Below are 25,550 nucleotides of genomic sequence, written 5' to 3'. Positions count from 1 at the left end.
GTGATTATGATGGAGTTATTATTTTTGGGCAAGCTTATGTGTTGGTCTACTGCCGAATAAACACACACAAAACCCATGACAAAAGGGTGCAACACGATTACCCGCGTTTGTGTTGGCCTATTACTGAGTAAACACACACAAAAACCATGTTAAAAGGGCGCAACACGGTAACAACCTTATGTGTTTGGAAGTTTGGGTGGTGGAATATTTTATCAAGGGAAATTTATGTGAAGGGGATATATTTGTCTTGAAATTATTTTGCTTGAGATATTTTGTCTGTAGGATGATTTGCCGGGGGATGAAAACGCGCGGAACCGAATCAAAATGATTTTTGAAATTTTAGAATTTAACTAATTTATAAGTTACTTAGTTTTTTATTTTTGATTACTTCTTTTAGAAAAAGATAAATTATGTAAAGTTTAATCCATTATTAAAATTTTTATTTAAGAAAAAATGGCGACTGATTGAAAATTTTCTCACTATTCTTACTGTCTTTTTTCTTTTAACCCGGCTAAAAAAATCTTTAAATTCCGTGCGTGCGACGATAACTACATCTTTACTGATTAAGAAGCAATTTGGGATTTTATTTTCAGATGATCCGTTTTTGAGTTAATTATCAATCCGATTATGGAGGCGGAAATTTTTTTTAGTACTCTACAAGATTGTTAATAACTTTGTAATAATTAAATTTTTTTTTAATAAAAATTTAGGGTAATAATCTTTAATGTACTCTTAATAAAATAAAAAAATCTGATCTCCAAATTCCTTTATTTTCCGTCAAAAAAATTCCCGGAAATCACCTCTTTTTTTTATCGTCACGATGGTGACAATTAAAAAATTGTCAAGTGAACTTCTGAAAATTTAAGGGGAATTTTCTTTAACAAAGAAATTTGTTCTAAAAAATTATTTTTGAAAAATTGCATTTTTAATTTATTAAAATCTTTACAAGTCTATTTTTTTAACAAATTTTTTTTGTTATAATTTGTTTGTTAAAGAAAATTAAAAAAATTGTGAAGTGACAGTTCAATTTAATGTCATGAAATTTTAATTACATTTTTTTTTAATAATTTAATTGCTATAAAATTCCAAAAAAATTTTTAATATCTGTCAACTTCAAAAAATTTTTAAATTAACAGCTGACAGTTAATTTCAGTGTTATTTTAAAAAAAAATGTTCTCAAAAAAGCAATTATCTAACAATTTATAATTCAAAAATTATATTTATTAATTTACTAAAGTCGATCTGTTTTATTTAATTAAAATAAAACTGCAAGTGTCAATAACTGGGTCTTTTACCTTATGAAAAATATAACCTGAAATTTGTAAAATACCGAGTCTGTTTATTTGCGGGAAAAGAGCTTAAAGCTCCATCTGTAGTAATTTGATTTAAAAAGTTTTAGAAAATAGAAAACTGTCATGGCGTGTCTCATTGTTGATGTTTCGAGAAAATGGTGAATTATTTCGAGTTAAAATGTTTTTTATAACTGTTTACAATAATATCTTTTTATAAACAATTTAATTTAAATGTAATAAGTGTTTAAAGAAATAAAATATAAATAAAGAAAGAAATAATAGTAATGTCAATATGAGTTCTTATACATCGGAGCGTATAACCGCGTCCGAGAAAAAATATTTAAAACTTTGTCGATTATGTGGCAAAAATTCGACAAATTATATTGATTCAGTAAACAATGAAGGCGCTGAAAAAAAATTATGCCTCAAAGTTATTTCATGTCTTCAAATAAACGTAAGTATTTATTATTTATTGATTTATAATTTTTAATAATTTATTGATTAAGAACAGTTTTTAAAAAAATTATCAAATTAATATGACATTAAAGTCAACTGTTATTTGAAATTGTTAAAAATTTATTTAACAAATAAATTTGTTCCAAAAAATTGCATTTTGAATTTTTTTTATGACATTAAATTTAGATGAGAATTAATTTAGCAGATAATAATTAATTAAAAAAATTTGTTTAACAAATAAATTATGGCAAAAAAATTATTACAAAAAATTGACATTTAGAAAATTAAAAAAGTAAAAAATGCAATTTTTTAGAAATAATTTTTCGGAGCAAATTTATTTATTAAACAAAATAAAAAAATTATAATAGTGACAGATAACTTTAATGTCATAAATTTAGCTGTCACTTCACAATTTAAAAAATTTTTTTTAACAAATAAATTATAGCAAAAAACAATTATTAAAAAAATGGACTTGCAGAAATTTTAATAAATTAAAAATGCAATTTTTTAAAAATAATTTTTTAGAACAAATTTTTTTGTTACAGAAAATTACAAACATGACATTAAAATTAGCTGTCACTTGACAATTTTTTTATTTTCTTTAATAAAAAAATTTGTTCTAAAAAATTATTTTTAAAAAATTGCATTTTTAATTTATTAAAATTCCTACAAGTCCATTTTTTTAATAATGTTTTTTTGTTGTAATTTATTTGTTAAAGAAAATTTAAAAAATTGTGAAATGACAGCTAAATTTAATGACATTAAAGTTAGCTGCCACTTGACAATTTTTTAATTTTATTTAACAAAAAGATTTGTTTTAAGAAATTATTTAAAAAAAATTGCATTTTTTATTTTTTTAAATTTCTAGATGTCAATTTTTTTTTCTTATTTTTTTTTTGCCATAATTTATTTCTTATAAAATTTAAAAAAATTATTAAACATGTGCTACATTAATTTTCATAAAATTATCAAGTGACAGCAAACTTTAATGTCATTTTTTTTTTTTTAATTTTTACAAGTCAATTTTTTGTTCTCGTTATAATTTATTTGTTAAAAAAATTTATAAAATTATCAAATATCTGGTAAATAAATTTTCTAAAAATTAATTATAGATATCAGAAGATGACATTTTGCCAACAATAATTTGCACTGATTGTTGTGATAAGTTGGAAAATTTTTACAAATTTTTTAAACAAGCTGCTGAAGTACAAACATATCTTGATAGTATTTATCAACCGACTGAAAATGAGATTAATATTGAAGACCAAAGAGTTATTGTAATAAAATACAATCCCGTTGATTTTTATCTAAATCAGCAAGAAGCTGAAGTTGTTATTAATTTAAATTTAGATGAAGGAGTTGAGCTAGAAAATTTAACTCCAGAGGAACTCAATAAAATAATTCAAGAACAATTGAATAGTTCAAATCAAGGCCAAATAAACAATAATTTTAACCAAGATCTTGTTGTTGACAATGTTGATGTCAACCTAGAACAATTATTAGACACTGTTATTGAACAACAAAACACAAATACCTCAATCGTTGAACAAGTGATAAGTAACTCTAATGAAGAAGACATAATCAGTAATTTAAACTCCGAAGAAATAGTAATAAATACAAATTTAGAAGAAGAAGAAATAAACAATTTACGTAAGGAGTATGAAAAAATAGTTAACGATGTAAGTAGTGAATTTAATGATCCAGTTGATGATAGTGCGCAGGAGAATGAAGTTAATAGTGGTAATACTCGAGAAATAGAAGAAGAAAAGGAGCTAGAAGAACAAAATCCAGGTGACGAGGATGAGAATGAAGATAATGAAGAAGACGAAGTTGTTAAACTAGAGAGAGAAGAAATAATTAAAAAATTAAAAAAGACCAAAGTTGTGACTAGTCGGCTGACCATAACCGAAGCTATTCAAGGCTATCCATGGAGGTGCACTATTTGCAATCATGGAGTTATGAAATCTTACAAAGAATTGCAGTATCATTACAAACACAAGCACAATGAACCGCCTGTTTATAAATGTATGCACTGCGAAAGGGAGTACAGCCTCTACAGAAGTTTTACTAAACACTTTTTACTCCATGAAGATCCTAAAAGATTCGAGTAATTATTTGGTTATTTTTATGATAATTGTTGGAGAGAACTATGTTTATAAATTATTTTTCTTTATTAGATGCGACGACTGCGGTAAGGTATTTAATCTTAAGTCATCTTTGCTATCGCACTCTCTAGTGCATTCTGACAAGCGCCCTTACTCCTGTACCATATGTCGTAAAAGGTTTAAAAGTTCCTTGACGCTAGCAGTACATAAAAGACTTCATTTGCCTTTGGACGGACAATTTTTGTGTGAAATTTGTCGGAAAGAGTAAGTTATTCTTTTTTTTAGTAAATATAATTTTTATAGATGTTTATAATTATTGATTTATTTATAAATTTAGTTTTTCGTCTAAAAAAGCCCTGGAAAATCACGAAAAAATGCACGACGGAGTATATGACTTCATGTGTGACGTTTGTGGCAAATCATTTGTATCCAAAAATTCTCTGAGCTATCACATGGCCAGCCATTCGAAGGATGTAAATTATCATTGTCCCACTTGTGGTCGCAGTTTTAGAACAGAATGTCTTTTAAGTAAATATATTTTTTATTTTATTCTAAATTTTTTTATTTAAAACTTTAATTACTAGCAATCTTGCAGTCACTATGTGACTGCCGTGACATGTGAACTATAATTAAATAAAATTTTGCTTTATTAAATAATGACTTTTGTTAAATTCTACTGTACTTTCTTATATATTGACATTTTTAAAGATATAAGCACATCCTGATGTTACATTCATTAAAAGCTTTCATTTAAGTACCCACATGCCTTTTTGATATATTTTTCATATATACATATATATATATATATATATATATATATATATATATATATATATATATATATATATATATATATATAATATATAAAAATATATGAAAAATTGATGTGGGTACTCAAGTGAAAGGCCTCGATGAGTGTAATGTCGGGGTGAACTTATATCTTTCAAAAGTTCTAAAATTTCTGAGATACAAGGACATTTCTTAATTACGTATCTAGAAATAGAGAATTTTCGAATGCAGCTTAACTACTTATCATCATAAATTCACTATCGGTGAAAATAATATGAAACCTTGAAAAAGCACAAATTCAAATCAAGACCTTTGTAATGACACTAAGTTTCACTAAAAAAAAAACCTACTTTATCATATGACTATCCTAGACACAAAATTTTTCTTATTCTCTTAATAATATAGATTATTATTATTATATTCTACAGAGAGACATTTAGTAACACATTCGGAAGTTAAGAAACACCGATGTGATACCTGTGGAAAACAATTTAAAGAACGTTGCACTCTCGTTGCACATACGCGAATTCATACCGGAGAAATGCCGTATGAATGCGAGGTCTGCGGTAAAAAATTCCGTTTCGCTGGAATTTTAACGGTAATTATTATAAATATACACAGCTGGGTATTTATTTAATTAATACTTTGTTTGTTTATATTTTTTTAGGTTCATCGAAGGCAACATACAGGCGAACGCCCTTATATTTGTTCATTTTGCGAACGCACATTCACCAACTGGGCTAACTTGAATAAACATATGAAACGACTGCACAATACAAAGGCCGGCGTACAGAGAAAATAAATTCTTCGTAAGGAAATATTTATAATTTCAGGAATTATTGTTTAAATAATTAGTAATACATAAGGAACTAAAGGCTTGATACTCCGAAGATTTTACACAAGACTTAACTTAAGGTAACATTTTTATATTTATTGATAGAAAAAATTAGTCCAGGTGGCCACGGTTTAACGTGATATATTTATAAGTTGTTGTTATTCAGTTATTTAAGAAAAGAAAAATTTTATTTTTATTTTATATTTATTAAAATTTATTTGGTAATAATTATGTTACAAAAGCCATACGATGTATAATTAAGAAATTACGTATGTTTAAGTACAAAGTCCAGCATTTTTTAGTGGCCACCAAAATACTACTAAACAACGATAGCTGCTAATAGAATTGCTTTAGTCAGTGTAAATTAAATTCTAAGTAATTAATTATGCAGTTTCGTAATTTCATTAAAATTTTTAAAACAAAAAAAATTTTTTTTATTTTAAAAAAAAATTTTTTATACCTGTACATATGATTTTTTAATAAGATAAAATAATATTTATTACAAAACTATACACCAATAATTGTTACTAAATATTTTAAAATAAAATACTGTGTCAAATTTTTTTATATTGATAGAAATTTTTTACATATTTTTTATAAATTATTGAAAATACGAAACTGTGTAATATTTTATAAAAAATATAATAACAATAATTGACAAAGATATAAGTATATAATTACAAGGAATCCCGGAAAAAATAGACCCGGAATTTTTTTTTTTTTTTGAAAATTTTTTTGTGAAATTTCATAATAATTTTTAAAGAGGTCCTTTCGCTCCAGTTGAGTCACTACAACTGTAGTAGTCAATATTCGATAAATTAAAACAAAAAAACTCCTAAAATTAAAAATTGAATAGTATATGAGGCATTAATCGGTGAAATTTTGAAAATTAAAAAAAAAAATTAATTTGACTCTGGTAAATGGGTTGCAGTCAACTAGTCAGACTGACAACATTCCGAATTAATAAATTACTAGAACTTGAAAAGTTAATATTAAATGTAATTTAAAATAATTAATTTTACAAATTTTAAAATTCTGAAAAATATAATGTTGAATAAAGGAAAAGAAAACTAAAGCTATATTAATAGAATCTTTCAAAGTCACAAAGTCTCAATAAAATAAAAAACATAACAATGAAAATTTTTACGCCAAAATGAATTAATAGACGAACACTCATTTAGCCGAAAAATGTAAATATATAATTATTTGGATGAGTAATTTTCAGCTGAATCATTTTTCGGATGAATTATTCGGATGAATTATTCGGATGAATGTACGTCGGAACGAACCTTTTTCGAAATTAAATTAATTTTAACTCTTGAGGAACATAAGATTTATGTTTATCTATATTCAAGAGCTCGATGTTTTATAATTTAAAAAATTGTTTTTCGGCTGATATTCTATTTAAGCCAATAGATTTTATAAACTTTGAATGTAGCGGAATTTAAAATTTTCTCGAGTTTTGATAATTCGAAATGTTGTCGATCTGACTGGTTGACTGTAACCCTTGTAAATTAGCTGTTAGTAACCTGTCCGTGATTTGGCAACACTATATTTCGGTTGTTTACATTTTCATTTGTACAATAAAATTTTAACCACGTTTAAGTTTTTACAGTCAATGTAAATAAATAAATTAATTAAAAATATTTAGCCATAAAACCATAACATTCTAATATCTCATGGCAAGAATGCTAGTATTTTTTAATTATTGTTTTATTTTTCAGTTATGAAATATGAAAATTTGTTAACAATAAATTAACTAATACGTATGAATGAAAAACATAAGTGCGTTAAAGTTTAGTTTGAATTTATTGAATGGTCTAAAGCTCGCGCGCTACGCAACGTTGCCAAATATTCTGACGCCATTTAAACGATGGTTATTTAAAAATTTTCTATGATTTTATAATTTTAATTTCTCCATAAATTCCACGGCAATCTATACATTTTATTGCAAAAAATTTTTATTTATTTATTAAATTTTTATGTATTTTTAAGGCAAAATAGCCGAATGACAATAATATACATAATTTTTATACTAAAGTACACGTATAACAATATTAAATATATAAGACTAACATCATCATATTTTAAGGAAGTTAATAATTTCGAATGATTAAATAATATAATTGCAAAATTCTATACTACTGTACTATTTATAAGAATGAGAACAACAATAGAATCAATGAGCAATATTTCAGAGCTAATTTTTACAATGATAACATATTAAATACTTTAATAATTTAGAATGAAAATTTTTTGATTTAAAATTTTAAATTTTTAAATGGCCTGTTTGACATTTATAGTACATTGTCTCGTTCTAGTTTCACAAAAAATTCAAAAGCTTTGTTTTGGAAGGAGTCTATGCTGAGCGAATTTATGACTTCAGTGGGTCAAAATCAAACCTGAATATTTCGAAAACCTTATTTTGAGTTTTTTTTTACCCCATTTAATCGGTAGTAAATAACATAATTCGAGAAAGTTATTAAAGTCTGACTTTCTCGTAAGACTCGGAAAAAATATTAACATTTAAAAAATTTTTTTTTTTCAAAAATTTCCACGGTGAAGAATAAATTAAACTTAGCTAGTAGATAAATAAGAACTTTAATTATCAGATAAAAATTAATTATATGCGTAATCCAATATTTGTATTTAACATTGATAGCGAAAGGACCTCCTTAATGAAATAATATGAATTTTTCACAACTTAAAATTTTTTTTCCCGGTCTATTTTAGAGAGGTTTAAAATAATTAGTCGAAAAATTTAATCACTACTTAATTTTATCATACATATCAATACAAACTCAAAAAAGAAAAAAGTACGATAAATAATTTGAAATGTTAATGAAAATACTTAGATAAACATTAGTATCACAGAAACAATCCATTACGGATTTTTTGCTAATTTTTTTTTTCTTATTGTCTTTTACTTTTTACCCTAGTCTTTTACACATTTATATATTTATATGTTTTTATTAAAGAATTCAGTAAAACTGAAATATTTAAGGCAATCGTGATTTGTTATTTGAGAATCTTCCAAAAAAAAATTAAGTGTTCTTACAATTAATTTTTTTATTTTCACAGTCGTCAGTCGCTTGACTCATTAACTCATTGCCGTCATTATTTTTGTATCTCAATACATGTGTCTGAGACGTCGGTCGCTCGTATTTGCAAATAACCGCGTACATATCACCTCCCAGTCTAAGCGCCAACCACCGGTTCTTAACGACCGCTAATTTCAGGCACTCACACTTCATTTTCGCGTACAAATTAGTGTGTAAAGTCCTTCCCATTCCTTCAATGACCACCAGGTCGACGTTGTGTTTTACCATCGCCAGACACAAGTCCAAATTCAATCGGCTGATGACAATAAATTATTCAATTGATTAAATTAAATTAAATTAAATAATTTATTAGTATTGTAAAATATAAATAAAATTACCTGAGGTCTAAACAAGGGCCAGCTTGGGCAGTCTCCATGGGCAGCAGCCGGTTTTCTTTCAGCGCATACTTTATATCCTTACAAATTTTAGCGGCGTCACGCAAAATAATCAGTAGTTCAGGATAAGTGACATCATTCAAAGCCGGCATTGAGTTAGCGCACAAAATAACTTTGGTTCCACGCTGAAGTAAGTCTCTTACAAAAGGTAGGATTCCAAGGACGATATCGACTCCACTGTTGTCGACAAATATTGCCGCACATTTATGTGGTGGGTCTTGTTCTAGTCTCATTACCCACTCATCTAAATTATCTTCTAACCATGGTCTTCCTATAATTTATTTTTAGTCATTAAATTATAAATTTTTACTTCAAAAATTATTATTATAATCTACATTATTGAGAGAATAAGATTAAATTTTTATCCAGGATAGTCATGTGATAAAATCGGTTTTTTTAGTTAAATTTAGTGTCATTGCAAAGGTGTTTATTTGAATTCAAGATGCTTTTTCAAGATTTCGTATCATTCTCACCGATAGTTAATTTATGATAAGTATTTAGGCTGCATTCGAAAATTCTCTATTTCTAGATACATAATTAAGGAATGACTTTGTATCTCGTGAACTATTGACATTTTTAAAGATATAAGCTCATCCCGATGTTACACTCATCGAGACCTTTCATTTGAGTACCCACATCAATTTTTTATATATTTTATATATTTATATATTTCACACATACCATATATGTAAAATATATAAAAAATTCCATGTGGGTACTTAAATGAAAAGTCTCGATGAGTGTAACATCGGGATGAGCTTATATCTTTAAATACGTCAATAGTTAAGAAAATACAGTGCAATTTAACAAAATTTATTATTTAATAAAGCAAAATTTTACTTATTTATAATTCACAAGTCACGGCAGTAACATAGTGATTGCAAGTTCGCTAGTTTTTATTAGTTTTTAAATTTAATAAATACCTGGAATTTTATTTTGAGCATCTTCAAAACGAAATGTTGAAGACTCCATAATATTAGCAACTTCTTTAGCACCCCAATCAAATATATTACCAGCTAAAACACCTAAAATTAATGCTCTAAGTTTTTCAGCTCCTGTTAATTGGTCCAACATATCCAGGCGATTTTTTAAAAAATTTATCGCCTCTTCGTTTTCATTTTTTTTCAACTAAAATCAATAAATAAATAATTAATTCAATAACTTACAATATTTTACTTACTTAAAAAAAAAAAAAAAAAAAAAAATACCTCAAAATAAGGATCCGGAAAATCAAACTCTTTCATACAGTGTTCAATAGTATCCAATAAAGTTCTGACAGTCAGAGTTCCATACGCACTAAAAGCACAATAAATAATTAAGAAAAATATGAATATTAATTTCAGAAAAAAAAAAAAAAAACTTACAAAGGCTGTAAATGTAAATAATGAAGCCGATTAATATATTTTTCCTTGAGTTTACTCGCCCGATCCTTGGCTGTAGGACTCTGAGGTTGACTGTGAATGGCTCGAGCGACAAACTTGTCAACAGACTCCTCAAAACATTGGAGCCAATAATCTCGAGCTTCTTTATCTTGGGCCAGGTCTGTGGTGTCGGGATTATAAGACACTGGGTCAGTCAATAAAGGACAGAAGCTCACTGCGTTTTCAGCTCGGTCTATTTCCAACTGATCTACTTTTATTCCTAAGTCAGTAGCCACCGGGTCCTTGAACCCTGAGGATCCGGCGTAATTTTCCAACCAGCTGTAAGAGTTTGCTTGCTCTGCGCCGTATAAAAAAGCTCCAATTGCTCCTAAGTAGCCTTCGTGGCGCAAAAACAGCGGCTTTACTTTTCCCTAAATTAATAAAATTTTTTTTTATATAAAATTGATAAATTTTTTTTTTTAATAAAATTTTTTTTTTAAATAAAATTAATAAGATTTTGTTTTAAGTAAATTTTTTTTTTTTTTTAAATAAAAATTTTTTTTTAAATGAAATTAATAAGATTATTTTTTAAATAAAATTAATACATTTTTTTTTAATGAAATTTTTTTAAAATGAAGTTAATAAAATTTTTTTTTAAATAAAATTGATAAATTTTTTTTTTATATAAAATTTTTTTAAAATGAAGTTAAGATTTTTTTTTTAAATAAAATTAATAAAAAAAAATTCTTACATTAGACCAATATTTAATTCCAAATGAAATAGTATGCATTGAAAGCGGATGATTTCTAAGAAAATATCCCCCAAAGTAAACTTTATCCATGTTGTGAATAGATGCATAAAGACTAGCAATTTGTCCAATGTCGTTACTTATCATAAACAACAAGCTCCTCGCAATATCTGCCTCGACAAAATTCTTCAGTCCCGGTATCGCGTTGCAAGACATTGTTTTTCCGAAAGACGAGGCTATTAAATCTCCCGACAACCCTTGGGACGAATAGTCGCCTCCGTAGATGTCTTTGACAAGCATATCAACATTTCTGTGGTCTCCTCTTTCTGCTAATTCTAACAATTCGTCAAATCCCTGAAAATATAAAATTATTTTGTTAATAGAGTGAGTTCTTAGATTGAAAAATGAATAAATAATTTATATAATAATTATTATAGTTAGCATACTTTAGCTTTGGTTAATAATGAACCCAGTCCCCAAAATGTACCACCACCAGTAGCAGTACCTCCAACCCGCTCAAACTCTTCTTCAGACTGCACTTTCAATATGCTGACGCCACTTCCAATATTTACTAACAAATATGGAAATATATTAGGACCAGCTTTTTCGAATTTATACTCTGGGTTTCCATGACGCTCAAATTCGAAGGATTCACATGGAATATTTTTCAATAAAAAATTACATCCTTTTATTAGACATGATATTTCATCTTCTTTATCCACTCTGGTAACAAATGAATATTATTTAGTGATAGTTTACAGAATTACTTGACTATAAAAAAAATTATACTCAAATTCAGACACACATGATAATATTTAGAAATTATGATACTAAAATTAGCAGACGTTTGACAATTTTTTATTTTTTAAATCAATAAATATAATTGAAAAAATATTTTTTAAAAATTGCATTTAAAAATTTTTAATTTTCATGTCAAATTTTTTCTTTTAATTTATTTGATTAGAAAATTAACTAATATCGACTAAATTAATTTTCACTAGCAACCTTGCAGTCACTATGTGACTGCCATGACTTGTGAACTATAAATAAATAAAATTTTGCTTTGTTAAATAATAATGACGTTAGTAAAATTTCACTCTACTTTCTTAAATATTTACGTTTTTAACGATGACACTGAAGTTGACAGACATTAAAAATTTTTTTAGAATTTTGTGGCAATTAAATTATTATAAAAAAAAAAAATTTAATTAAAAAGTTCCTTATGTGAAAATTAATAAAAATTATAAGTGAAAATTTTTAGTAGCATTTTTTTATGATAATTGATTTGGAATAAAAATTTTTTTAATTGACAGCTGACAACTAACTTCAGTATCATTTTTAAAGATATAAACTCATCCCGATGTTACACTCATCAAGAGCTTTCATTTGAGTACCCACATGTATTTTTGATATATTTTTCATATACACATATATATAATATATATAAATATGTGAAAAATTGATGTGGGTACTCGAATGAAAGGTCTCGATGAGTGTAACATCGGGATGAACTCATATCTTTAAAAATGTCAATAGTTCACCAGATAAAAGGCAATTTCTTAATTATGTATCTAGAGATAGAGAATTTTCGAATGCAGCCTAAATACATATGACACTGAAGTTGACAGATATTAAAAATTCTTTTAGAATTTTATAGCAATTAAATTACTATAAAAAAATTGAATTAAAAAGTTTCACATGTGAAAATTAATAAAAATTACAATTGAAAATTTTCAGAAGCATTTTTTTATTGTAATTGATTTGTTAAAAAAATTTTCAAAATTGTCAGCTGACGGCTAACTTCAGTATTATAAATACTTATCATAATAAATTTACTATCGGTGAGAATTATATGAAATCTTGATAATGCTTCAATTCAAATCAAGGCTTCTACAATGACACTAAATTTCATTAAAAAAAAAAACCGATTTTTTTATATGACTATCCTGGACACTAAATTTTTTTTTTATTTTGTTAATGATATAGATTATGATAAAATTGTCAAGTGTCTGTAAATTCCAATGTCATAAAAAAAATAAATACTTACAATAAACCTAATTTAGATTGAATAGAATTGGTGTACTTGAAAGCTCCACCACCTGTAACTTTAATACTTTTGCCTTGAAAACGCTCAGCATTAACAAGATTATCTTTAACAAAATCAAGACAGTTTTCAATATGACGTGTTTCAAACTTAACAAAATGCAGCCGTGATCCCTTTTGCAGCTTGTAGGTTATTAACTCGCTATTACTCTCATTATTAGACTCTTCATTATCATACAGTGCTTTGCGATAGCTTATTGTCGAATAATAAGCTATTTTTGTCAGGGATAATCCTGAAAATTTAATTTATTTAGTCACTGACGTAAAAAAGCAACTTAACCTACAACTTTTATTTACTTTGTTTTCCACCAATTAAAAAATTATTATAAATATAATTAAAATAGTTACTTACCTATGTCAATTGCAAAATTTTGGGCATTTTTTAAGTTTGCAAATACTTCAACAGCTGCTGGCAATTTAATACTTTTAGGATGTGAATCTTTGTCGACAATCTCTGCCATTTTTATTTTTTTCTTTTATACCGGAATGATTTTTATAAATATTTAACAATATTTTATTAATAATTACAATACTTATTTATTATAAACTTGGTGTGAGTTTCTACGTAAATTATGACATTTTATTTCTAAATATTTCAAACCTAAAAAGTCTTGACAATTTTTATTGGTTAACTTGTCAATTTATCCTTTTAAAAACACAGCTGGTACTAAAGGTCTGTATATACATTTATCTATAAGTATATAGAACTTAGATATATTTTTTTTTAATAATAAAAATTACATAATAACAATCACAATGAATTTTTTATTATAAAAAAATATTTACAATTTACAAAATTATAAAAATTTATTTATGCTGATTTTGGAGTTGTAATTTTCGAAGGAGATAATTTAAATTTATTACTTTTTAATAAATTGTAAGAGCCATATTTACTGTAATCTTCTGATATAAATGGAATATAAAACGCACGGAAGAATGGATGAGACCTGTCGGTGATAAAAAAAAAAAAAATGAAAATTAATTTAGAAGATATTTGATCATTTTTTAGAATTTTTGTAAAAAATAAATTATCGCAAAAATTAACATGTAAAAATTTTTAAAAAATAAAAATGCAATTTTTTTTTAAATATTTGTTTGTTAAATAAAATTAAAAAATTTTCAAGTGACTGCTTGAGTAAGTGTGGGTATTACTGCGGTTTTTTCGGTAGGTCGTACTTCAAAAGCATTTTTATTAAATTTTTCAAAAATAACAATAACTTTTTTTTTTAAATCAAAGTTTGACTCATTATTGACTAAAAAAAAAATCAAGAGTGCGATAAACTAATATATTCTTCAAATAATAAGCATTTAAAAAAAAGTTCATATGCATGTATTACTGCGGTCATAAAAGGGTCATTGTCTCTATTACTGCGAGCCAATTACTGCGTGCCTATCACTGAGGATAAAATTCAATGATAGACAACTTCGGGATCATATAAAAAATTAATACATTCACTTAATTTAATGAAAATTTCTTGGTTTGAAAGTTTTTCTGCTTAATTTAACACAACAAATTCTTTATTATAATGACCGCTTGTATTTTTTATCAACTTTGATTTATTTGTTTTATTTTTTATCAATTTCTGTTTATAATTTATTTTTAAGATTATTTATTTTTAACTAATAGCAATTTGAAGGCAACTTTGATTTCATTTTTTGATCTATTTTCATCAATTAAATAGAACTTAAAAATATTTAAAAAAAAATTGAACAGTTTTTCAAGTTTTTTAAAAATCAAATTTTTTATTTTAATTTTTTTTTGTTAAATTTTTTTAAAAGAAAAAATTCTAAAAATTTTTAGATGTCGGCTAATTTTATTTTTATAAAGTTGAATTAAAAAATACTTATGCAGGAAAGTCTAAAAATATAAACAGTATGAAAAAGTTAGGTTAAGTTAAATGACAGGTTGTTTAGATACTCTAATGAAGATCAACAGCTGTTTTATAGAATAATTTAACTAAGTAGATAATAAAATAAATAAAAACTTACTTGGTTGGTTTTTTCTCATTACTTTTCTTTGGAATCATTTTGTTTACTGAATTCTGACGAGGACGTTTACTACGTGGCGGCATGATGTTATATTATTGATTTTATTTTGCGCGGGAGGTTTTCAGTTTGAATATTTCGATTAAATTCGAGTTTTCTCAATCGATTTTCGATTGGTTACCATGGCGCCTACATTGTTATTTTTGTAAATCACTCGGAAGTTGATGAATTATAAATATAAATATAAATAATTAATAAGATAATGGATGTTGAACCCAAGTATACATTTGTGTCATTGGCAGATACAGATAATTGTCAAGTCAATGATAAAAATACTAGAGAATTATTTAAAAAATGGTAAGTGTTATTTTTTATTTTTTTTTTAATGATACTGAAGTTAGCTGTCAGCTGTCAATTAAAAAAATTTTTGTAATAAATTAATCACAACAAAAAAAATTCTTTTAAAAATGTTTCTCAATTTTCACATGTAAAATTTTATAACATTTAAGTTAGCAGCCACTACATAATTTTTAAATTTTATTTAACAAAAAAATTAGTTCCAAAAAATAATTTATTTGTTAAAAAAAAAATTTTTAAATTATTAAATACCTGCCAAATTTATTGTCATAGAATTTTTATTAGGTTGAAATTAGCAGACACTAGACAATTTTTTGATTTTTCTTGAAAAATAAACTAGGCATAGAAAATTATTTATAAAAATCTCATTTAAAATTTTTCAGAACTTCTAATAAAGATGAAATTTTTAATAACATTAAACTTGACAGATATTAAAAATTTTTTTAGAATTTTATAGCAATTAAATTATTAAAAAAAAATTTAATTAAAAAGTTTTACATGTGAAAATTAATAACATTTACAAGTGGAAATTTTTAGATGCATTTTTTTATTTTAATTAATTTATTAAAAAATTTTTTTAAATTGACAGCTGACCGCTAACTTTCGTATTGTAATTTTTAATTGAAATTTTCTTGCTATAATTTGTTTGTTAAAAAAATTCCTGAAATTACAATCAGACGTCTCGCAATTTCAGTATCATAGAATTTTTTTATTAAATTCTTATAACAAATTAATTACAACACTAAAAGCGGTTATGATATTCAAGTTAGCTGTTACTTGACAATTTTTAAATTTTATTTAACAAAAACATTTGTTCCAAAAAATTATTTTTAAAAAATTGGATTTTTTTTTTTTATTTAATTTCTAGATGTCAATTTTTTTTCTTATTTTTTCTTGCTATAATTTATTTGTTATAAAATTTTTTAAATTATTAAATATGTGCTACATTAATTTTCAGAAAGCGGTTCTAAAAATTTTCACTTATAATTTATAATACTGAAGTTAGCATAGTCAGCTGTTAATTTAAAAAATTTTTTTAATAAATCAATTACAATAAAAGAATGCTTCTAAAAATTTTTACTTGTTATTTTTATTAATTTTTACATGTGAAACTTTTTAATTTACTTTTTTTTATAATAATTTTATTGCTATAAAATTCTAAAAAAATTCTAATGTCTGTCAACTTCAGTATCATTTTTTTAAATCAACTTTAATCGAATTTTTTTATTAGGGGGATGAATTTGAGTTGTCAAAAGTTTCTCTTCAATGAGACGTTTCATCTGTATCATAAATATAATTTAGCTGAGGTAATTTAATTATAAAAAAAAATTACTAATTAATTTAATAAAAGGAAAATAATTTTTTTTATTTATTTCTAGGCATTTTTTAAAGATTCTAATGTGACAGAAAAATTAAAAATTTGGTGCGGTAACGAATTCAGAGAGTCTAATTTAACAGCTGATGAAGTTGAAATAAAACAAATTCCTTGTTCAATTATGAGCATGACTTTTTTTGACAAATTAAAAAATCTAGATAATAATATCATACATGCTACGGGAAATATTCGGCAAAAATTTGATGACTTTGTTGATGGAATTTTGGTCTCGGATAATTTACGAGCGGTAAATATTTAAACAAATTTTTTTTTATTTTTTTAAGAATACAAAATAAGATTTAATAATTAATTACTTATTTCAGATGTTATTGGATGAAGAATCTAACGAGTACAATCTTTATACTCCAGACGAGCGCAATGAATTTATATTCAAATTGTTTCAACTGTTGGTAATTGGCGGCGAGTATTGTCAATATGAAAATGACCTGGAAAATTATTTAGACTTGACAAAAAGTCTTTACAAAGATTTCGTAAGGTAAACCGCAATTATTTTTTGCTAGTTAGTTATAAATTAAAAAAATATATTTATAGAATTCAGAAACAAGAAAATAAATTGTTCATTACAACAATCGTGTTGGAAGTAATTGCAAAAAAAAATGACGTGCCGTACTTTCCACATAAGTCAGAACATAAACAAAACATTGGATTTTTTTTAATAGACCCTACAAGTCGAGAAATAAAAACAATTCTTCATCAATATGGAAATTAATACTTGAGAAGAATACTGAAAATTATTGCTTTTATTATAAATTTTTATATTATTTAAAAAAATGTGCATTACAGAGTAGAAATTTGGTAACAGCTCACACGCTTTTAAATTATGTTACAATAAAATTTACATTTAATTATTTGACAATTAATAAGTATATATATTAAATATTAATATAAAGTGATGAGATTTCAGTGAAATTTTTTCATTTATAAATTATTTACAAATGAAATTAATACTGGTGTAATTGGCACCCAAACGTACGTGTATTGTCTTCTAATTATTCCTAAAACTTTTTATACAAACTCCAAACGACTTTTATATCCAGAAAATGCATTCAGTCTAATATGACATTAAAGTTAGCAGTAACTTGACAATTTTTTAATTTTATTTAACAAACAAATTTTTTCCGAAAGAATAGTTTTAAAAAATTGCATTTTTAATTTTTTTAAATTTCTACATGTCAATTTCTTTTTCTTATTTTTTTTTTTGCCATAATTTATTTGTCAAAAATATTATTAAAATTATCAAATAACTGCTAAATAGTCTAATTTATAAATAATCACAATAAATATAAACAATGAACCAGAGTTAAAACGATTAATTTTTACAGTAACAATATTTCCGTAGATGGAAAAATTCATTTTCAACACATCTCGCCTGCCATCCATATTTATTTATCCTGCTAACATGTGATATCTGCAACAAAATAATAATTATCAATATTATTAAGAGAATAAGAAAAATTTTGTATTCAGAATAGTCATTGCAAAGGCCTTGATTTGAATTTGTGCTTTTTCAAAGTTTCATATTATTCTCACCAATAGTCAATTTATCGTGATAAGTATTTAAGCTGCATACGAAAATTATCTATAGATACATTATTAAGAAATGACCTTTTATCTTGTGAACTAATGACATTTTTACAGATATAAGCTCATCCCATTATTACACTCATTGAGACCTTTCATTTGAATACTCATATCAATTTTTCATATATTTACATATATTATATATTTATATATATATGAATGAAAAATATATGAAAATACATGTGGGTACTCAAATGAAAGCTCTTGATGAGTATAACATCGGGATGAGCTTATATCTTTAAAAACGTCAATAATAAAGAAAGTATAGTGCAATTTGACATATATCCTGTGAACTATTTACATTTTTAAAGATATAAGGTCATTCCGATGTTACACTCATCGAGACCTTTCATTTGAGTACCCACATCAATTTTTCATATATTTATATATATTATATATATGTATATATGAAAAATATATGAAAAATTGATGTGGGTATTCGAATGAAAGGTCTCGATGAGTGTAACATCGGAATGACCTTATATCTTTAAAAACGTCAATAGTTAAAAAAGTACAGTGCAATTTAACCAAAGTCATTATTCAGTAAAGCAAAATTTTATTTATTTATAATTCACAAGTCACGGCAGTCATATCGCGTGCCTAAAGGTAAACGGTCTTATAACAATTTATGCGCTCTTTTACCTTAGCAAAGGTAAAAGGGCGCATACTTTTTTTTATTGCCAATCAAGTAGTAGACACACTCTACATTTAAAATTGAAAAAAAAAAAAAAAATTGAAAGGTAAAAGGGCGTGTGTCTTTAATTATACGCCCTTTTACTTTCAGAATTCGAAATTTAGGTGATCTAAAGGTGAAAGGGCGTACAATTTTTTTTTTATCCAGTTTACAAAGAAACATATTCGTAGTTTAAAAATGTGAAAAAAAAAACTTTCTGTGATAATAGCGGCGTAAAACGTCAACTGTACAATTTTTTAAAGTTACAAAAGAAAATATATCCAAAACACAATAAAGTACGCGTGATTATTTTCTCGCTTTTTATTTAAAAAAATAGTTATTATAAAATTTAAAAACATGAACGATTATCATGAAATTATAATGTTTGAAGAAAAATGGGAAATTTTAAAATATTTAAATGTTATAATTTTAAAATATTACAATGTTTAAAAAAAGGCGGGAAATTTCAAAATATTTGAATGTTATCTGTCATTGTGATTTTTTTTATTTCTTAATTTTTACGTAATTTGTTTTTTAATTGATTTATTTTCTATTTGTTCATATTAAACTTTGTAAATGTATTATTTAACATTTGGTATCAAAACTACAATTTTTTTTATGCGCCCTTTTACCTTTAAGTAGTACTTTTCTAGGTATGTCTTGAGATCCGCCCTTTCAGCTTTAGGATACCATTTTTTTTTCATAGATTTTTACGTTTCAGACAATTTTAAAACGAATGGCAAAAATAATTTTTTTTATACGTCCTTTCACCCCAAATCCCTATAAACCCTTAGCTATAAGCCCTTTTACCTTAAAGCACGCGATATAGTGATTGCAAGGTTGCTAGTTAATAATTAACCAATTAAAAAAACAATAATATAAATTTACCTTTGTGCTAAAAATATTTTTTTCAATATTATGATCAATACTGGCTTCAAAAATTCCTCCCCCAGGAGATAGTTTGACTTTAACCTGATAAATTTCATTGGTCAAGTGAGTTTTGGCACTAAAGTCCCCGATGAACCCATCTTTATCACTAGACTTTTCAAACTTAAGCAGCCCCTTGGTAGGAACGAGCTTAGCTGCCCACATAATTTCATCCAGTCGCAGAATCTCGCAAATGTTTCTGTGTTCTTGGGTGTAAGAGTTCAAAAACTTAATAAAGCTCAAAGCTACCTCGACGACGGTGCTGTTGGTGACCGGTATTTCCTGCCAGGTGAGACAGGCGCACCAGTGAGGCTCAATGAAGGCATCAGCACAAGTTCTGTCCGCCGGAATTTTATCAAACAGACTAATGTCTCGCTCCTGGGTGTCTGCATCCTTGGGAGTTTCCATCTTGAGGATCCGCTCCAGGGTTTTGTGGATGTCAAAGGGAGTCGATAGGTGCCTAGTGTTGTAGACAAAGTTCGCGTAAGCTCGCGGGTGGACTTGCTTGAACCACGGAGGGAAAATAAACGCGAAGAACGGTAACCTTTCTTCCTGCTTCCCCGCCAAGGTGTTGCGAATTTTTGCGAATCTGTGGCCGTGGTCGCTCATCAGGATCAACACCGTGTTGTTAAGGTGTCCTTGGTCTTGCAGACTCTTCACCCATTTCAGTAAATCAACGTCAGCCGCTCCGATGTCGTTGTAAGAGTCGTGGGAGAGCTCGCCGTGGAACCCGAATATAAATTTAGGCTTGTCGCGATAAACGTCGTAAATATTTTTAATGTAATTCATCATAACCACATGACGCGGCAATCCACCCATGCAGAATTTCTTCGAGTACTTGAAATACGGCTCAGCTGCCAGGTAGTAAGTACGCATGTAGTGATTTGTTGGCTGCTCTTTGAAGCCTTTCAGCCGGTAAGTAAACGTCCCGATGTGATGGACGTCTTCCATGAACCCGGTTATATATCCGCTGTCTTTGTATTTTTTCCAGATCATCGGATACACGTCGACGTAATTCGCCAGAGCTCCTATCCGCTTCCTTGTCTCGGGAAGCTCCAGCTCGATTTTACCCGTCAGGATCGGGATCAACGCTTGAGGAGTCCCGTCACCGATTATGTTGTATCCCTCCAGCACCTGGGCGTTCAGCGACTGTTTTATGTACTGATATGTCTTCGGTAGCTTCCTGATGAAGGTGTTGCGGGATAGAGAGTCGAATCCAAACATCAGCACGTTCAGATTCAATCCTCCCTCCGGGATATTTTCCCAAGATATTGTTTTTTTTATTTCGGGATCTTCTTTTACACCCGCTAGGACGCTGTGCCATCTAAAATTTATATTATTCAAGTTAACTGACATTAAAAATTTTTATGATCTTTAAAATTAATCATGAAAATGAAGTTAGCCGACATTTCAAAATTTTTAGAAATTTTTTATTGAAAAAATTTCAATTAAACAAAAAAAAATTTTCACCTGTAAAAAACTTGAAAAACTATAAGTGCAATTCTTTAGAAATATCTTTTTAGTTGTAATTTAATTAATGAAAAAAAAAAATCAAAAATTTTCAGTCGTCTGCTAACTTTTTCTTACTTTGACATATTAAAATTAACTGACATTAAAAATTTTTATGACTTAAAAATTAGCAGTCACTTGACCATTTTTTAATTTTTTTAACAAAAAAATTTGGGTAAATATTTACAAGTCAGGTCAACCATTTTAATTTTAATTTTTTTAACGAAATTTTTATTTGATTTTATTGATGTATTTTTTTTTTTTTAGAAAATATATTGTTACGTTCCCAAATTTTGGGTGTAATTAATTTTTAAATTTAATTAATTTATTTAAATGTCTAGATTTTGACCTCGTTAGGAAGTCGATAGACTCCAGGTGGGTCATGCCACTGATTCCTCCGCGAAGTACTTTTTATATATAAGTTTTGATAATTCAGATTTTTAATTTATAAATAAAATATATTTTTTAATATATTACTTTTGTTTTACCTGCCTACAGGTAGGTAATGGGTAGAGTGCCTGAACGCTGGCTAGCGCTCTGGGTGATTTCACCAGGGTGAGAACAGCTAATAAGCGCTCTCAACCCTAGGTAGGGGTTCTAATAAATTTCCATAATTGTTTAACAATTAACAAAATTTATTATCAAGGAATTGGCAGGTTCAGCCTCGGACCAACAGAGATTTCTCCTCTGCTAAGTCCTCGGACTGACTGCTCCAGATGAAGTTTGAAGACAGAATGTGTCTGTTATAATAATTACAATAAGTTTTATAAGAATTTTTAGCGACGTTGCATCTCAGGTTACCCTATGTGAACATCAACGCAGTCCAAAACCCACAACGTAGATTGTTTAATCTACTAGGCTGTGTTGACGTTCTAAAAATCTGTTATCTCGAGTATTTTCGTTACGAAATACCTCGGATAATAATTAAATAATTTAAATAATTTTTAAAATAGATTTATAAAATTTTAAATAAATTTAAAATTTACGAGAACGTAACAATATATAAAAATGAACAATTAAAAAAAAAAAAGTTGATTTTCACAATTTTAATAAATTTTCAAAAAAATTTATAAATTTTTTAAAAAACTGTGATATTCAACTTTTTTTTTATTAAATTAATTTTTATAATTTTACAGCAATTAAATTTTTATAAAAAATTCTACATGTCAAAATTAAATAAAATTTTAAGTATTTTTTTATTCTAATTGATTAAAAAAAAATTTGACATTTACTGTCTGAGTTATGGAGATAATTTTAAGAAGAAAAAGTACTTACTGATTACCGATTTTAGATTCGCATTTAACGTCAACAAAATCACTGTTGCGTAAAATATACGCATCGTCAGACTCGTGAGGCTCTGTAAGACGCACAGTGTAATCATCTACACGTAAAATTTCTGAAATAGAAAATTTCCATTAATTAAATATTTATTAGCAAACTAATTTACAGACTAAGTCGACTAATTAAGAAATTACCCCTGAAGGCACAGGTAATTGGACCGTAACGCTCGCGAACACGTTCCAGAATGAAAACACGGGAGCCCTCGACAGTGACCCAGTCTTCGGGTGAGCACTGCAGCGGTGGAACTTCATGGATAAATTTAAGAATCTCAGGATTGTTGATCTCCAGCTCAGGAAGCTTGCAGGCGACACCATCTTCGGTGTACTTTTTCTGCCTGCTTGAATCTCTAATCAGCTGGGAAATGTGCATTCTAAAATAATAATTATTTTTATTATTATTATATCATCAAGAAAAATTTCATTTAAAAATCAATTAATGTTAGCTTGACAATTTTTTAATTTTATTTAACAAACAAATTTGTTCCAAGAAAATAATTTAAAAAAATTGCAATTTTTACTTTTTAAAAATTTTTAAATGTCAATTTTTTTTCTCTTTTTTTTGCAATAATTTATTTGTTATCAATATGATTTAATATCTTCTAAATTAATGACATTAAAGTTGGCAGTCACTTAATAAATTTTTTATTTCATTTAATAAATAAATCTTTTCCACAAAATTATTTTAAATAAATTGCATTTTTTATTTTTTTAATTTTGAAATGTCAATTTTTCTCTTTTTTTTTTTTTTTTTGCGATAATTTACTTGTTAAAAAAATTATCAAATATCTTCTAAATTAATGACATAAAAGTTATCAGTCACTTAATAATTTCTTAATTTTATTTAATAAATAAATCTTATCCAAAAAATTACATTTATAATTTTTTAAAATTAAACAATATCAATTTATTTTGTCATAATTTATTCGTTAAAAAAATTCTTAAAATCTGCAAAATGAATTTTAATTAAAAGTACTTACAACTTATCACTATTAGACAAATCATTGTCGTTAAAATTTAGTTCTGATTTGAGAACCTGAACAACGCAATAAACAAACGCCGCAAGAAGTATCACAACAGTTATACGTTTTAAATAGCATGAAGCTATCCGTATCATTTTAATGGTTTTACACTTTTTTCATCAAAGGCTATAATTTAAGCATTTAAACAACAAATTTTTCTTACTCTGTCTATAATTCTTTAAAAATGATTTATTTAAAATAAATCATGTCAATTTTTTTCCACATAATTAAAATAGCTGATTAGAAAATTTTATCACATAAATATAATTAAAAAAAATTTATAAATAAGAGGCGGGTCAGCTATCGGCCGATAAAAATTTAACTCATATTTTTTTTTCTGTTTTACAGTGATTTTATGTCCAAACTTTATTATGACTAGACTAATTATCGTTACACGATTCGCGATTATATGATTATATGATTATGCAAGTGAATAATAACCGGTAAGAGAAATGATAATGAATTTTTTATGAGTTAAACGTTCAACTACAGGTCACACAATGCAAACACTAATAAAAATTGCCGTATTAATAACACAACAATAAATAAATTCAAATATGACCTTATTTAAGTCATAAATTTACTAACAACTGGTAAACTGTTTACAATTTAAAATTATCAAACCGAACATTTTTTTATTTTTAATGATACAACAAATGTCACATGTGTAAATGAAATAAGTGATACTTTTTTTTAGATTTCCGACCCCCGAAGCTGAAAAATCTAAATTTAAGTATTCTATTAAAATTTTCTTCTGCAAAACATGTGATTATCAACACCCACAATTTACAACTAAAAATATATATAACACTGAAAAAAAATATTACGTCTGCAATGTTATGTGTGCCAATGTCTTACACTTATATATAAATAAATGCTCAAGAATCGCGTCTGCGTCGGATTTGCGCCGTCGTACAGAATAAAATGCATTTTAAAGACTGCTCAGTATATCAATACAATTCGCGAATATAAAAGTATTCTGTAGTACATATATACAGAGATACAACACTTGAATTATTTTATATTCATATACAACTATGTATGAGGTGTGTATATGTGAATAGATTTTATGCACATGCGGTTTTTTATTTCCACATACGAATCTATACACACAAATGGCGAAAATTTTCCAACTAAGGTTGAGTACTGAAACTGGTTGGACAATAAAATTTCCTTCTGTCGAATTACTGTTATTTTTTTTCCAACGAACTAGTTACGAACAATGAGCATTACTTCATTACTTCATTGAATTCTTTTTAAAACTCATTTTTTTTTCTTTTTAGAAAAAATTATTTTTTATTTTCAATTATATTTGCTTTAATAATTAGCATCACGTAACATCCCTTAGAGTATTATCCCAGGGACGAGTACATGAATTTAGTCCACCCTGTTCTTCTTTATGGGGTATTTTAGATTTCTTCTGTTCATCCATTTTATATCAAGATGTTGTTATACCTAAAATCCAATAATTAATTAATTGATTAATACTTTATGACTTGTAAACTATAAATAAATAAAATTTTGCTTTATTAAATCACTTTTGTTAAATTGCACTGTACTTTCTTAAATATTGACTT

At 26.4% G+C, this 25,550-nt stretch overlaps 4 protein-coding genes across 5 annotated transcripts in view; 2 read left to right on the top strand and 2 right to left on the bottom strand.

Annotated features, from left to right (window-relative positions):
* The first annotated feature begins 1,442 nt into the window (after positions 1 to 1,442).
* LOC141535535 (uncharacterized) overlaps positions 1,443 to 25,550 on the top strand; it is a 37,924-nt gene continuing 13,816 nt past the window's right edge. The window contains exons 1-6 of one of the 2 annotated variants that reach the window (XR_012480604.1): positions 1,443 to 1,746; positions 2,861 to 3,855; positions 3,926 to 4,117; positions 4,191 to 4,381; positions 5,071 to 5,240; positions 5,310 to 5,557. Coding sequence is in view for 1 of the 2 variants with exons in the window: in XM_074255501.1 (XP_074111602.1) it covers positions 1,585 to 1,746; positions 2,861 to 3,855; positions 3,926 to 4,117; positions 4,191 to 4,381; positions 5,071 to 5,240; positions 5,310 to 5,444 (1,845 nt within the window). In the remaining variant the exon portion in view is untranslated. Of the gene's footprint in view, positions 1,747 to 2,860; positions 3,856 to 3,925; positions 4,118 to 4,190; positions 4,382 to 5,070; positions 5,241 to 5,309; positions 7,111 to 25,550 lie in introns of those variants that run through there. The other variant, XM_074255501.1, reaches the window with a different exon arrangement.
* LOC141535533 (4'-phosphopantetheine phosphatase) lies at positions 7,968 to 13,772 on the bottom strand. The gene is made up of 9 exons (XM_074255499.1): positions 13,538 to 13,772; positions 13,130 to 13,418; positions 11,529 to 11,805; positions 11,086 to 11,436; positions 10,338 to 10,765; positions 10,182 to 10,269; positions 9,897 to 10,101; positions 8,917 to 9,244; positions 7,968 to 8,834 (listed from the first exon to the last, which is right to left on the bottom strand). Exons 1-9 carry the CDS (start codon positions 13,644 to 13,646, stop codon positions 8,522 to 8,524), a joined length of 2,388 nt encoding a protein of 795 aa, XP_074111600.1. The 5' UTR covers positions 13,647 to 13,772; the 3' UTR covers positions 7,968 to 8,521.
* LOC141535536 (cilia- and flagella-associated protein 300) lies at positions 13,755 to 17,633 on the top strand. The gene is made up of 6 exons (XM_074255502.1): positions 13,755 to 13,858; positions 15,091 to 15,528; positions 16,760 to 16,835; positions 16,908 to 17,150; positions 17,227 to 17,399; positions 17,456 to 17,633. Exons 2-6 carry the CDS (start codon positions 15,434 to 15,436, stop codon positions 17,631 to 17,633), a joined length of 765 nt encoding a protein of 254 aa, XP_074111603.1. The 5' UTR covers positions 13,755 to 13,858; positions 15,091 to 15,433.
* Positions 17,652 to 25,173, bottom strand: LOC141535534 (uncharacterized). Its single transcript, XM_074255500.1, has 5 exons — positions 23,932 to 25,173; positions 23,090 to 23,325; positions 22,890 to 23,010; positions 20,067 to 21,429; positions 17,652 to 18,332 (listed from the first exon to the last, which is right to left on the bottom strand). Exons 1-5 carry the CDS (start codon positions 24,066 to 24,068, stop codon positions 18,234 to 18,236), a joined length of 1,956 nt encoding a protein of 651 aa, XP_074111601.1. The 5' UTR covers positions 24,069 to 25,173; the 3' UTR covers positions 17,652 to 18,233.

This window comes from Cotesia typhae, unplaced genomic scaffold (genome assembly GCF_013202065.1).
Source record: "Cotesia typhae breed Kobodo isofemale line unplaced genomic scaffold, CoteBio_Ctyphae scaffold_13, whole genome shotgun sequence".
Classification (NCBI taxonomy): domain Eukaryota; kingdom Metazoa; phylum Arthropoda; class Insecta; order Hymenoptera; family Braconidae; genus Cotesia; species Cotesia typhae.
The sequence above is the reverse complement of the archived record's forward strand: the minus strand, read 5'-3'. Positions and strand labels throughout refer to the sequence as shown.